We start from the raw sequence: 15,369 nt of genomic DNA, 5'->3' as shown, positions 1-15,369 counted from the left end.
TAAAGGAATGCCACTGACTTTTGAATATTAATTTTGTAGCCTGATACCTTACTGTATTATCTGATGATATCCAAAAGCTTCCTGCTGGATTCCTTAGGTTTTTCTATGTATACTATCATGTCATCTGCAAATAGGGAGAGTTTGACCTTCTTCTCTGGCAATCTGTATGCCTTTAATTCCTTGCTTCTTCCTAATTGCTATGGCAAGAATTTCCAACACTATGTTGAATAGTAATGGTGATAGTGGACAGCCCTGTCTAGTACCTGATCTGAGGGGAAATGCTTCCAGTTTTTCACCATTGAGTATGATGTTGGCTGTAGGTTTGCTATATATAGATTCCACTATCTTCAGGAATTTTCTATATAGTCCCATTTTTGTAACATTTGCATCATAAAGGGATGCTGTATTTTGTAAAAGGCCTTTTCTTCATCTATTGATATGACCATGTGGTTTTTGGTCTTACTTTTGCTGATGTGGTGGATAACATCGATTGATTTACATATATTAAACCAACCCTGCATGCCTGGGATAAACCCCACTTGGTCATGATGAACATTTTTTTGAATATACTGCTGTATCCGATTGGCTAGAATTTTGTTCAATGTTTTAGCATCTATGTTCATCAGAGATATTGGTCTGTAGTTTTCTTTTTTGTTTGTGTCCCTGTCTGCTTTTGGTATCAAAGTGATGTTGGCTTCATAGAAGCTGGAAGGGAATATTCCAGTGTTTTCAATCTTTTGTAAGACTTTTAAAAGTAGAGGTATTAGTTCTTCTTTGAAGGTTTTGTAGAATTAATTTGTAAAACCATCCGGTCCAGGACTTTTATTTTTGGGAAGGTTTTTGATAACTGTTTCAATTTCATTAGCTGTGATGGCCTGTTCATGTTATCTAGTTCCTCTTTACTTAATTTTGGAAGTTCATAGGTATCTAGGAAAGCATCCATTTCTCCCAGTTTCTCTAGCTTGGTAGTATATAGTCGTTCATAGAAGCCTCACATGATATGTTGAATTTCTGCGGTGTCTGTTGTGATATTTCCTCTTTCATTATTTAAGATCTGATTTATTTGGGTCTTCTCCCTTTTTTGTTTTGTGAGTCTGGCTAAAAGTTTGTCAATTTTGTCCACTCTTTTGAAGAACCAACATTTACTTTCATTGATCGATTATATGGTGTTCTTATTTTCAATCTTATTTATTTCTGCCCTAACTTTAGTGATTTCTATCCTTCTGGTTGCTTTAGGGTTCCTTTGTTGTTCTTTTTCTAGGTCTTTAAAGTGTTGCTGTTGCTGTTAATGCATTGCTGTAGCTCTTTCAGTAGATGTTTGATGTATTTAGATGGCTTCTCATTGGATGCATAGATGTTAATAATTGTTAAATCCTCTAGATTGACTGATCCACTAAGCATTAAGTAGTGTCCATCCCTATCATTTTTAATTTTATTTATTTTAAAGTCTATCATGTCAGATATGAGAATAGCTGCTCCTGCCCTTTTTGTGGACCATTAGGCTTGTATGATAGTTTTCATCCTTTCACTTTGAGTCTGTGTTTGCTTGTTGAATTAGGTAGGTTTCCTGTAGACAGCATACTGATAGGTTGTGTTTTCTGATCCATCTTCCTACTATGTGACTTTTAATAGGTGAATTGAGGTCATTGGCTTTTATTGATATCAAAGATATTTTAATGCCTTTCTTGTAGATTTTTAGAGTGTGCTGATAGATGGCCTATTTATGGTGGTCCGACTATTTATAGGAGACCTTTTAGAACTTCTTTCATGGCAGGTTTGGTGATTTTTTTATTCTTTCAACTGTTGCTTGTCTGAGAAGGTTTTTATGCCTCCATAGAGTCTGAATGACAGTCTAGCAAGGTACAGTAGTCTTGGTTGAAAGCCTTTCCCACTGAGCACTCAATAGCTATCTTCCCATTTTCTTCTGGCCTGTAGTGTTTATGTAAAGAAACTATAGGTGTTTAAACTGTAGGTGTTTAGGTGAAGAAACTGCTGCTAATTGTAAGGGTTTTCCTCTGTAGGTGACTTTTTTTTCTCGTCCATTCTTGAGGATTCTTTCTTTATCTTTATTCCTTTCCATTCTAAATATGATGTGTCTTGGTGTCTTTAAGTCTGGGTTAGTTCTGTTTGGAACCCTCTGGACTTCTTGAACCTTTATGTCTTTGATGTTGTCTAGACTAGAGAAGTTTTCAGCTATTGTGTCCTGAAGAATGCTTTCTTCCCCTCCCTCTCTTTCTTCCTCTGGTAAGATAATAATGCTTATATTATTTGTTTTGAAGTCATCACATAGGTCTCTGTTGTTGTTTTCAGAATCTCTTAATCTTTTTTTTTTTTTTTTGAGATTTCTTACTTCTTTTTTAGTTGTCTCTAATTCACCCTCGATCTTGCTAATTCTGTCTTCAGCCTCATTTATTCTATTCTCTCTCCCCTCTACTGTTTTCTGGAGTTCATCTATTTTGTTACTTTGTTCTGATACTGTTTTAGCTTGTTCAGCTAGCTGTGTTCTTAGCTCAGCTATTTCAACTTTCAGCTCTCTAATAACCTTGAGATAACTAGTGTTTTCTTTCAGAGTCCCATTTGTTGTTTCTGCATTTCTGATGACAATTCTTTCAAACTCTTTACTCACTCCTGTTATTATTTCCTTAACTAGTGTTTGAATGTTGATCTCACTATTTTGTGCTTCACCCTTTGGGGGGCTTTTAGCTGGATTCTTGTCCTGGTTCATTTCTCGAGTATTTCTTCTTGTTGGTTTAATCATTTTATATAGTATGTTATGAGGGTCCTCTCTCAGTACTTTTCAAATTACTCATCACTCTTACCTGGATTTACTTGTGTCTAAGTAAGGTAATTAAAGGGTTCACAGCTGTGGAAATTGACAGTTATTTCAATATTATTTTAATCCCTGTGTTGGAACTCAGGCTTAAAAGCATCTTTAGTTTTTTTTCTTCCCTTTAGACTATGGGAACCTGAGGGCTTTTAAACTATAAGTAGGCTTCTTAGCTTAATCACACTGACTCCTCACCAAGAGATAAAGCTGGGTGGGGCAGAGATAATCCAGTGGTTATGCAAAGAGTCTTCCACAGCCCTACAGCTAGGCCACTGAGGTATAGATTTTCTCCTGAGTTTCCTTCTAGTTCTCTGTCCCCTGTGGTGTCAGCACAGGGCCTCCCTGTAGCTGCTCCATAGTCTGAGGGCCATAGCAATGGAGACTCACAGTTGCCTTTGGTGAGTCTCAGGGGAGTCCTCTCCTCCCTTCAGCCATCCCCTTGTTGGTTAAACAGACTGGAGGTGGTGTCTTAACTGGTAAACTGCCAGACTGTTACCATCCACTTAATCTCTCCCTAGGCTCCTCTCTGTCCACAAGCCACACATGTTTGCACTCACTGGTGATTTGGTGGGTTCCTGAAGTTGTTCTAGTCCCATCCTGTTATGGTCCCAGGTGGTCTTCTTTGGTATTCCTAGTAGACCCAGGAGAGGAGGTGACTAACTGCAATTTCTAAAGAGAATACTAGAATTAATTTATATTTCTTTATCATCTAATGCAATGTAATGTTGACTTTGCATAAACTTTGGTCATAAGTCCTTCACAAGCTATTTCAGTACAATCTAAGTTTTTTTTCCTATAAAATCCCCAGGAGATACTAAAAATGGCTGCAGTTATTTATATAACTACTTGCACAAGTTGCACCTTCAATAAGAGGTATAGTGGTTGGCTTACAAAATTACAAGACAACAGGGATACAGTTCAGCACCATTCATACCACCAAAGTTCTGAATCTCCATTTCCTCCATTGGAAGGTACAGCAGTTTTCCTAAGGTTGCAGATATGGATTATCACTTCTACAACTGTCTGTATTTGTATTTATTTACATCCCTCCCCCATTATGATCCCCTCTTCTCTTCCTTTCCAAATCACCTATTACTACCTCCAAATATCCCTCCCTTTTTCCTCCTCTCTCTCTGGGTCCTGATGGAGTTAAAGTTCTCAGCCCTCTGGCCACCTTCTGCCCCACTGGGAGTATGGACCAAAATTCTTTATGGGGAGCAGAAGGTGGGAGGTCTGGCTTCTGTCATTGCTTCTCCACTGGACATAGGTGTTGGCAGGTGGATCCTTAACCCCAGCCTGTTTCTGTCTTTCCCTGTGGGGCAGGGCTGTGGGGAGGTGGGGCTCCAAGACACATTGGTGAGGGCGTCCATCCAGAGAAGTCAGGATAAAATCGTGGCTGTATCTACATCTTTGTGGCTGAAAGGTGGTATGTATAAAACAGGACAAAATGATTAATGAACAGGAAACAAAAAGTAGGAGTGAAGCAGATGAAAACAGAGCTCTTAGGGTGGAAAGAAACTAGGAAATCTGTTTTAGGTATGTTCCTAAGAGCTCATGAATACTGTCATATTTTTGCTTGAGTTTCATAGCTAACATGGAGTTGAACAAAATATTGTCTGAGAAAAAATTGTCAGAGGAAAGGGCTAGAAAGTTGGACTTGGACAGAGAGTAGCTCCCATTCTTGAAAAAAAAAATTGTGACTAAAATTAACTGTTTACCTCACCCACCTGCTCCAGGGCCCATATATATATTTATATACTTAATACAAGGGCCTGGGTAACCTCTGTGTCTCTATTGATCTGAGCTCCCAGCTCATGGTCACAGCTAGGAGCACTGTGCTCCTTACAGGACCCGTCTTCTTCGAGTGGCAGGGCAGGATGTCCCAGCCTCCCTTCAGAGACTGGAGCAGTCCCTACCATTGCTGCTTTATGGTGAGAGCAAGATGGAACCAATTCTTATGTACAAAAGCAATTTTTATTCTCTTCAGATCAGGATTACAATGAAAGAAAACAGCGTCTTTACTCCTTTCCCTAGTTTAGATGTGTAAATCAGGAGCTATTCCACTGTTTGTCCTTCCTGTTCAATGTCCCTCTCATTTCTGGATCCTTACTGCCCTCCCTGAGTCATATCTCCCTGGCTCCTAAGGTTAAGGGTCATAAGCAGCACTTTGAACGTGACCTACAGTGACCCCTGGACATTTCTATCCAGCAGCCTCAACCCAGAGTGGCATGAATTGTCCATTCTAATCCACCTGTAGCTTCCAGGAATGCAGAGATCTTGAAACCCCATTACCTTCCCTTGATCAAGGAGACTCTGATGTTCCAAAGACAAAACCAGAAAGCTATTGAGGAAGAGTGAATCTGAATGTCAACCCTTTTTCAATCACCTGGCACTCAGAAATGTACCCTTCCTGTCTCCTAATTCTGATAACATCTTCATAAATACAGAGAACAGCTGGGGAGGTAACAAAAGGGATATGCAAAAAAGAGTCTAATGCCCAAGGCTGGGAAAACCCAGGCTTTATAATACCCTGTACATCCTTAGACAAGGATGGAATGGTGCTGTTCACAAAAGAAACTACATAGTGCTATCATGATGCCAACCTGACTTACCTGGGCAGGTGGCCTCACCAATGTACCCTGGAGCCCTGCCTCCCACTAGGAAAAAAGAGAGACAGGATGGGAGTATGGATCCACCTGACAATCCATGTTCAGCAGAGAAACAGTTACAGAAGCCAGACCTTCTTCCTTCTGCTTCCCACAATGGCCCTGGGTCCATACTCCCAGAGGGATAAAGAATAGGAAAGTTATCAGGGGAGGGGATGAGATATGGATTTTTGGGGAGGGCAATATTTAGGAATGTAACCCTCTTAACCTATAGTCCTGTCAATATTTCTATTTTATAAATAAAAATTAAAAAAAAAAGAAAGAATAAAACTGCATAAAGCAGGTGGTCATCTCCACCAGGCCTTTCTCACAACTGCATGACTATCTCTTCACTTTGCTTCTCTGCTCCTGCTCACAGCACTCACAGCAACAGCTAAGTTGGGTTGGAGTGTTTGTCATATGCCAAACTTAAGACTTCATGGGTGCTTCCTATTTCATCTCCCTAATCGCACTGACAAGCCCCACGTTAGTATATTTTGTTTGTTTAAAGAGGCTCCCTCAATCTTTCCTGGAGTTCCCATTGCAACTTGTTTTCACCCCGTCTTCTCTCTGGGCCATTATCGTCTAGCTAACAGTGCTTCTCCAGGAAACTGTTCACTGATTACTGAGAAAAGCACTCTGAATTGAGCAACTGAAATGCCCCATGACTGGGCTGTAGCATATCTGGTTAATGCACTCATTACATCACACAAGGACCCAGGTTCAGCCCTCAGCCCTCGCCTGTAGGGGGAAGCGTCACAGTTGGTGAGGCAGGGTTGCAGATGTTTCTCTCTTCTCTTTCCCACTCTTATTTCTCCATTCCCTCCCTGAGTGGAGCACAATGGTTTAAAGACATATTTTGTTCTTTTTCTTCCCTGTGAGCTATAAATAGTCTTCTTAGCTTAATCCCTCACTCCTGACCAAGAGATAAAGCAGGGTAGAGAGAGACTCTCACAGCCCCACCACTAGGCCACCGACGTATAGATCTTCTCCTGAGTTTCCTGGTTAGTTCTCTGTCCACTGGTGTCAGCACCAGGCCTCCCCTTTGAGGCTCCAGCTTCTGAGGGCAGTAGCAATGGAGACTCACAGTTGCATTTGGTGAGTCTTACGTGAGTCCTCTCCTCCCTTCAGCCATCCCCTTGTTGGTGAAACAGACTGGAGCTGGTGTCTCAACTGGTAAACTGCCAGACTATTACCAGCCACTTAATCTCTCCTGAGGCTCTTCTCTGTCCATGAGCCGCATGTGTTTGCACTCACCAGTGATTTATATTCTGATGTTGGGAAATTGTGAGGATGTGGTTGAGTTCGGCAGGGTTCACAAAGCACCCTGAACTCCTGATACTATGACCTATCTACATAATCATTGTTTTGCCTGAAAGATCCCCACCCATTCCATTCCTTGATCTATCTTCTTTCTACCCTCAAGACCCTCCCTGCCTCCAGGATAGTATTAATCCTGCCAGTTAAAATCCTTGCAACAGTTGCTAAGGAAGTTCCTACCTTTCCAGCTCCATTTTGCCTTTCTCCGCCCTTTTCCTAGTAATTTCCATTTCCATTTCCAACTGGCCACGTCCAGGTCTGTCCTTTAAAAGCTTTGGCTCTCTGATATATATATATATTGCATTGCCTCCTGCTATGTGTTTGGTTCCTGAGTCATCTCCCTTGCGTAGCTGAGTAGCAGCCCAGACTGGCTCCGGTAGCGTTCTCTCCAACCCAGAGAGTACGTGCCTGGGAATAGGCACCCCCACGCTAGCCCAGCATTCTGACACAAAATTTAATGTATAAATACTACATGACTTGGCCAACCATTATCTGTTTGATCCCTACTTCTCATTCCCTCAGCTTCATCCTGTGAGCATATGTTTTCTTGAAGCATTTAAATTCCCCACCTCAGCTTGCATGTCCTCTGCCTGGAATGCTCTTCTCCAGATATTCTAGGCCTCTTCCCAAGTTCATTCTCTCAGACAGATACACAATTGTGTGAAATGCAGTAGAGAGTGGGGTGTTATCTTTACTTTGTGGATAGAGATAGCCAGAAATCAAAAGAGAATGGGGTGAGAGAGAGAAGAAAAGAGGGGGTCAGGCAGTAGTGCAGCAAGTTAAGCACATATGGTGTGAAGCGCAGGGGCCGGCGTAAGGATCCTAGTTCGAGCCCCTAGCTCCCCACCTGCAGGAGGGTTGCTTCACAGGTGGTGAAGCAGGTCTGCAGGTGTCTGTCTTTTGCTCCCCCTCTTTGTCTCCCCTTCTCTGTTCATTTCTCTCTGTCCTATCCAACAACAATGATACCAATAACAACAATAATAACAACAACAAGAGCAACAAGGGCAAAAAAAATGAGGAAAAAAATGACCTCCAGGAGCAGTGATTCACATTGCGAGCACTGAGCCCCAGCAATGACTCTGGAGACAAAAAGAGAGAAAGAGAGAGAGAGAGAAAGAGAGACAGAGAGACACCTGTAACACTGCTTCACCCTTTATGAAGCTTTCCCCCTGCAGCTAGGGACTGGGGTCTCGCACTTGAACCCAAGTCCTTGAGCACTATAACATGTGCGCTCAACCAGGTGCACCCCCACCCGGAGCCTGAAATGCATTTCTTCTCCTGACACAAATGCTGTTTTTTTTTTCTTCTCAGAATTTGTCAAAAGCACATTATATATTTTTCTTATTTATCTTATTTTTTTGTCTCACAATGAAATGCCAAGAAACTCAAAATTGGGGAGTGGGGATTCATTCTCAGTATCCCTCTAAGTCCCCAGTGTCTCAAAAATGATTGCATGATAGGAGGTACTCAGTAAATATTTTAAAGGACTAAATACTGAATATTCCTGAATGTTTTAATTTTGCTCCAGTTGTCTTAATTCCCACTGTGTAAAGTTCTTAAAATCTAGTGCCTCAGTGAGTTATATTGAGAACTACTCTTTCAAAATACAGTGTTCTCAAATTTGAAAAATTTACAAGATGTTATTTTAGAAAACATATTGCAAAAATTTTCTGTCAAACTGACCAAATTTTTCAACAAAAGTTTGTCTTGCTTAAAAAATATTTATCTAGGACCCAAGTTCACTCCTTAGACTAGATAAATATTGGAATAAAGAAGTACTTTTGGGGGGGGGGAAAGGGCACTGAAAAACAAACTTCTCTTCTGGAAAATTCTGAATTATAATTCTCTCTCCTGATTGCAAATGACCCCACAGTGTCTAGGGACATTCTATAGATTTATATAGTGAGCATGTATGTGGCAAAAATAGCTTTCTTATGCCCAAACTTCTCGAATCACCTTTACTAATTACTAACTAAAACTCAAGGTAGGTTTTGAAAGTAAAACTTGTCATTTCATCATGAATTGTTTTCTTTCAATAGACAAGATGATGTTCAGTAGAAAACAAATCTACAACCTGGCCCCAAATCAATAAACTTTGCTTTCAAACATCTGTAAGATTCTCCATTAATCTCATCAGACTCGGTGGCCTCTCTCCTCCTGCTGACTTCATTGAATATTGTGAGAGATTTTGACTAAACTGATGAAAAGACTAAATTAGCAATGTTTGGAAAATTTTAGAGTTAAATTTTGTCTTCAAAGCTAGTGTTTCAGTAATATTCCAAATATCTTTTTTAGATTTTTTTAAAGAGAATTTTATAGATCTTCCTTGAGATTTTTTTGTGGACGTTTTCACTAGCTTGGGATTATAAACTAAATACAGGTCTCAGTTAGCTCTTCCTGGGAATACTCATAGAAAGATTATCTGTCTAAAAAAAAGTAGTCAGTTGCACATGTTCCACCCTAGATTGCTGTGTGTTTATTGCAGTCACTTTCAGAAAAAGATTCTAATTTATTTTAGCCAAAAGGCAAAGTTGGGAATCTTTGTTTATATGTGTAAAATGTAAAGCACAAGACTAACATGTGAAGTGAACAAGTTAATTGACTGTAAAGTATAATACTCTACAGATAGGCAGTAGGTGAAGCCGGTATACAAATGAAGTAACAGTGACCACAACTTCTTTAAAAAAAAAAGTGAGTGAGAAGTGAATTGACAGAAGTTGGGCACCTACATTATCATAAAGGGCAGGGCCATGTAAGCTCACATCTGTATGAGGAGCACAAAATTTTTCTCTCTGTGTGATGGTTAATGAATATTGAATCACGGGATGTTTCCCCTCAATTATGTTGAAAATCATAATTGCTAGATTGTGGTTATTAGTTTGGATACTTTTTCATCCTCTTGTTTCTATGATGAAATAGTTTGACATGGCATTGTACTGCAATGATCACTTCAACTCCATTGTGTCTATGTGACCCAGTTTTTAACCCAGTTTCCTAGATTATTACTGGTTCATTCACCCTGAATCTTTTCATGACAACCAAAATCAGTATAGGGTAGATATCTCCAAACATGAGACATAAAAAGTGTAAGGTACAGATAGCCTAATACGTTTCTCTCCATTTGGGTTAGTAGAATGTGTTTAAAGCTGAGTGAAAAATTAATAATTCTAAATTTTAACTAAAAGTTAAACACATTTTATTTTTAATTTTTGATAGGTTTAACATTTGGTTTAAGCTAAGATTTAGTGCTGTTTTTGTAAACCTCCCCCACACACACACCTGTATACAACATACCCAGTGGGACCCTCTAGCCACACTGTCCACTTTCCTTCTGACACCTAACCATAGAGTCCTACTTCTCTGTTAGAGAGGACACAGAACAGATCTTCTGTGTGTACGACTGCTAGTTGCTCTAACCGCAATAACCTTTAATAGAGAATGCCTTCTAAAGACAACATGAAAAGGACAAGTTTGGACTTGGCAATAGTAATTTACTTAATTTATCTTAAATTTGGTTTCAGTGAGCAACCCTAATTAACCTGATTTTTTGCCGATAATCACTCTCAATGGAATCAAATCACAAATCCGGGGATGGATTGAGCGGCATCCAGAAGGAAGCAGCCCTCCGCGCACTGGTCCAGCGCACAGGATATAGCTTGGTCCAGGTAGGAATTTACACCTGCTGGGACCTACTCTTGACTTGACAGTGGTGGAATCTCAGTGGTCGAAGATGCAAAAAGTAAACGTTCAGTCACTCCTGTCACTCTGGAGGTGGAAATGTCTTCCCAAGGGGGAAGAAAACAGTTTCAGGTTAGTCAACGACCTCACCTGATCTTCTCGCTACCCTTTTTTTCAACCCTAAGGTTGAGATTACCAACTCAACCTTAACTTGTCATTTAGAGACAAAAATCAGTATCCAAAGCCCTAGAGACAATCACAGATTAGAAAGGCTACTTTAGGATAGGTTAACATAGCTGGAATTTACCAACCAAATCTTCCTGTGAAGTAGAACTAAGTGTTTCAAGAGTCAGCAGAGAACTATCCAGAAACCAATCTTAGTTTCCAGAGAGATCTGGGAGGAGGAAAGCACGGCTATGAATAAGACTCGATGTAAGATCCAGAAACTGATCATCTGGTCAGTTATGCAAACCCAAAATGCCTTCTCACAATACCTGCCCAGCCAGCTAAGGATACTTAACGATTTCTCTCCCGTTCAGGATTTCTTAAAAGGTCAAAAAGACAAATATTAAGATGCACTACTCACAGAGATTGGCTATGAAGCAACATGATGACCATAGCAAAGATAACCTCCTTTAAGGATTTTTATTAGTATTGGGCAAACAGTACTAAATGTTTACAAAAGACAAAATAGGGTGACTGGGTGGTGGCACACCTGGTTGAGCACACACGTTACCATGCACAAGGACCGGGGTTTGAGCCCCTGGTCCCCACCTACAGCAGAAGATCTTCACAGGTGGTGAAGTGGTGAAACAGAACTAGTGTCTCTTTATCTCTCTCTTTCTATCTCACCCTCCCCTCTCAATTTCTGGCTGTCTCTATCAAATAAAGATAATAAAAAATTTAAAGCAAGACAGTATTAGGTATATAAATTGTCTCTCATATTTGAAGAAACATTCATCTTCTTACATGAATAAGTATATTTTAGCTATTGACTTCCACCCATGTATTTTTTCAACTTATGCAAATCAATATGCTATTATATATATTTTTAAATTTATTTATTGGGGTATTAATGTTTTACATTCTACAGTAAATACAATAGTTTGTACATAGCATTTCTCAGTTTTCCACATAACAATATAACCCCCACTAGGTCCTCTGTCATCCTTTTTGGTCAATACGCTATTATAAATGTCATACCTGGAAACAAAATATGTAGCAATGCTCTTTTATTACGTATGTCTTTTTCAAAATGCTAAAAGTGTACCATGTTTATTTTTCAATTAATTTTAAATAATGGCATATTTTGTTAGATATGTTTCACTTAGCTATATTTTTCATCCCAATGAAAGCATTTTGTTGGACATTGTAAGACTTCAAAAAATATTATTTTATGATAAACTTTGTAAAGCTTCAAGTCAAGACAAACAATGAAGTATTATTAGCTTTTAATTCTTAAATAAAAATAAAAATATTTTAGGAGCATTTATAAACGTCTCAACATTTTCATTTCCAAAATTAATGTGCTTTAACATGAGTGACTTACTGATCTTGAATTTATTTACTTATTATTTTACCACAGCACTACTTAGCTCTGGCTTATGGCGGTGTGAGGTATTGAATCTAGGACTTTTTTTCAGGCATGAGAGTCTCTCTGCAAAATCATTATGCTATCTACTCCTGCCCTTGATTGAAAAGATTTTATGTAGGCTCCTTCCACATAAATAGGTATTTTATGATCTACAGAGAACATTCTTTAGCATTTAGCTTATAAGAGTTACACTAAAAATAATATTATACATAAGTTTCAGTATAGCATTTCTTTTGTAACAAATACTTATATAAATGTTATGGCAATTTTCAATTTTTTTAAAATTTTAGCTTCTTGATACTGAGACATTTATACGAAGACAGTAGCAGTCAAAAGCATTTAACCCTGTCTTGTAAAGTAACGTGCCGTTATTCAGACCTAACGCTGTTCCCCTCGTAGGAATTTATCTACAATGATTTAAATGTGACAAGAGACATGCATTGACCTACCTGGTGAGAGGCCATTCATAATACTAAGTATCCCAAACCTGAATGTGTGAAAGTAAGAAAGCTATTAAGCTATGAGTGCATAGCCATTGCATTCAGCAAACAGAATATCATAAGAAATAAATCCTGAAATGATAACGTTATAAATTATCTATTTAATTTCATTCTAGACACTTTTTACTTTCCTTTTCTGCACCAAACCAAATTAAGAGCAAGTCTTGTGGCTTTATATGTTAATTTCTAGACAAAAAAAAAAAGATCCTCCACTGAATAATTAATATGTTCAATCTATTAAATTAAAAACGGGAGTAGGGCGGTAGCACAGAGGATTAATCGCATGTGGCGCAAAACACAAGGACCGGCGTCAGGATCCCGGTTTGAGTCCCCGGTTCCCCACCTGCAGGGGAGTCGCTTCACAAGCAGTGAAGCAGGTGTGCAAGTGTCCATCTTTCTCTCCCCCTCTCTGTCTTCTTCTCCTCTCTCCATTTCTCTGTCCTATCCAACAGGACGACATCAATAACAACAATAATAACTACAACAACAATAAAAAACAACAAGGACAACAAAAGGGAAAATAAATTAAAAAAAAAAACTAACATAATTCAAAGTCAAAGCTAGTTCCCTTCCCCAAGTATGTCGAGTTATAAGAGAATATCTAATTTTTTTCCTTTTGTTTGACACTGACTGAAAATTTGCTAACTCATTTTCTGAGGCAGAGTTGAAGAAGAAGGGAAAAGATAAAGATGCAGGAAATCTTTCACTTGGCAGATACTAGCACTGGCCACTGAGCCTAGCACGTTTTTAAATCTCTTGGGATACTTTGTGGGATCAATGCTGCCATGTCACCAAGCTGCATTCTCCTCTGGTCATCTCTCTGTCTCTCTCTGTCTGTCTCTCTGTCTCTCTCTGTCTCTCTGTCTCTCTTTCCTTCCAGGGTTACTGCTGGGGCTCCAGTGTCTGTGTCTGCACCACAAATCCACTGCTCCTGGAGGCTTTTTTTTTGTTTCCTTTTTGTTCCCTTGTTGTTTTATTGTTGTTGTGGTTATTATTATTGTTACTATTGATGTCATCGTTACTGGATAGGACAGAGAAAAATGGAGAGAAGAGGGGAAGACAGAGGGGGGAGAAAGACAGACACCTGCGGTCCTGTTTCACCGCTTATGAAGTGACTCCCCTGCAGGTGGGGAGCGGAGAGCTCGAACCAGGATCTTTGCGCGGGTCCTTTCACTTAGTGCCACATGCGCTTAAACCGCTGCATACTGCCGGACTCCCCCAGAAAATCCATAATTTTAAAAGAAAGTCTCTACAGCATATATGAATGCTTTAATTAAATGGTTGAGCCTTTTTCTCTGTCCTGCCACTCAGGCCAAGTCAAAACCTGAGTTCTCACTTTTTCATTTATTTTCTTAGTGACTGATCCCACAAAGAGAGACAATCGTTGTCTTCCTGAAGATAATTCTCATGGGAAGACAGAAAAGAATTATTAAGAAAAGTAACTATAGATCCTGGTAAATTATATGAATGTCATAAACCAGGTTTTAGAGCAAAAAAAAAATGATATCTGGTGGTTTTCTTCAGACAAAATTCAGGTGAAGCTGAAATTTAGAGGGTGAGAGAAAATAATCTATCCAGGAACAAGAGAATAAAAGTGCACATGTCCTTGGAAGAGAGCCAGCTGGGCAGTACCACCGAGACAAAAGGTGGAAGATTCACATGACATCTGAGCAGTGTAGACATCAGCAGGCAATAATTTCAAAGACTGCAAATCCAGAATGACAGAAAGAGAGAGAAAACAAAACAAAACATTTAGTTGTTTACTGGATTCAAGTCCTGGCTTTTTAAAAACTTTATTATTATTTGTATTTATTTATTGGATAGAGACAGCCAGAATTTGAGAGGGGAGGAGAAGGAGAGAGAGAGAGAGAGAGAGAGAGAGCTGCAGCACTGCTTCACCACTCATGAAGCTTCCCCTGGGCAGGTGGGGACCAGGGACTTGAACCCAGGTTTTTGCGCACTATAATGTGAGTGCTCAACCAGGTGCTCAGCATGAGCTCCATCACCTGCCCCCTCACTTTTCCAGGTAATAGCATAGTTCTGTGACTGCATAATCTTGTAACAGTATAAAAAGAAAAAAAAAATATAAGAACTCTTGAGACGGATATGTAGCCAGGTAAAAAAGATACTAAGTTGTATAAGTCAACAATTAGATTATTGCAGATAAAATAAATGTGGGGGGAGTCAGGAGATAGTGCAGCGGGTTGAGCGCAGGTGGCGCAGAGTGCAAGGACCAGCTTAAGGATCCTGGTTTGAGCCCCCAGCTCCCCACCTGCAGGGGAGTCGCTTCACAGGCGGTGAAGCAGGTCTGCAGGCGTTTGTCTTTCTCTCCCCCTCTCTGTCTTCCCCTCCTCTCTCCACTTCTCTCTGTCCTATCCGACAACAAGGACATCACTAATAACTACAACAATAAAACAACAAGGACAACAAAAGGGAATCAATCAATAAATAAATATTCTTAAAAAAAAAGAAACGGAGTCATTTTCCCCTTCTTCCAGCTAGTTTGCTGAAAATTGTTACCTCAGACTAGGAACAAAGCTTGACTTTGCTAAGCATATTTTTTTTTTCCTTCTTCTTCTTCTTCTTTTATTGATCTGTACCAATTCTGTGTAGATGTTTGCTCTAAATCTCTTGTCTCATGTGACATGCAACTATCTTTTCCATTGACTGGGTTGCCTAGTTATCCTTGGATTTTACTAGTTTTTGATGATTAATTTTGCTTTTTTTCTTTATTTCGGGGATTAATGGTTCACAGTCAAAGTAAAATGCAATACTTTGTACACCTGAAACATCTCTCAGTTTCCC

The 15,369-nt window shown here is 39.5% G+C and overlaps 1 protein-coding gene across 4 annotated transcripts in view; it reads left to right on the top strand.

Moving 5' to 3' along the window:
* A1CF (APOBEC1 complementation factor) overlaps positions 1-15,369 on the top strand; it is a 92,766-nt gene that overhangs the window by 25,353 nt on the left and 52,044 nt on the right. For 2 of the 4 annotated variants that reach the window (XM_007520752.3, XM_007520750.3), the window contains exon 2: positions 10,314-10,457. The exons of the other annotated variants lie outside the window; for them this stretch is intronic. In XM_007520752.3, coding sequence (XP_007520814.1) covers positions 10,359-10,457 — 99 coding nt within the window. In that variant the 5' untranslated portion in view covers positions 10,314-10,358. The remainder of the gene's footprint in view (positions 1-10,313; positions 10,458-15,369) is intronic. 4 annotated transcript variants of the gene reach the window in all.

This window comes from Erinaceus europaeus, chromosome 1 (genome assembly GCF_950295315.1).
Source record: "Erinaceus europaeus chromosome 1, mEriEur2.1, whole genome shotgun sequence".
Lineage (NCBI taxonomy): Eukaryota > Metazoa > Chordata > Mammalia > Eulipotyphla > Erinaceidae > Erinaceus > Erinaceus europaeus.
The sequence above is the reverse complement of the archived record's forward strand: the minus strand, read 5'-3'. Positions and strand labels throughout refer to the sequence as shown.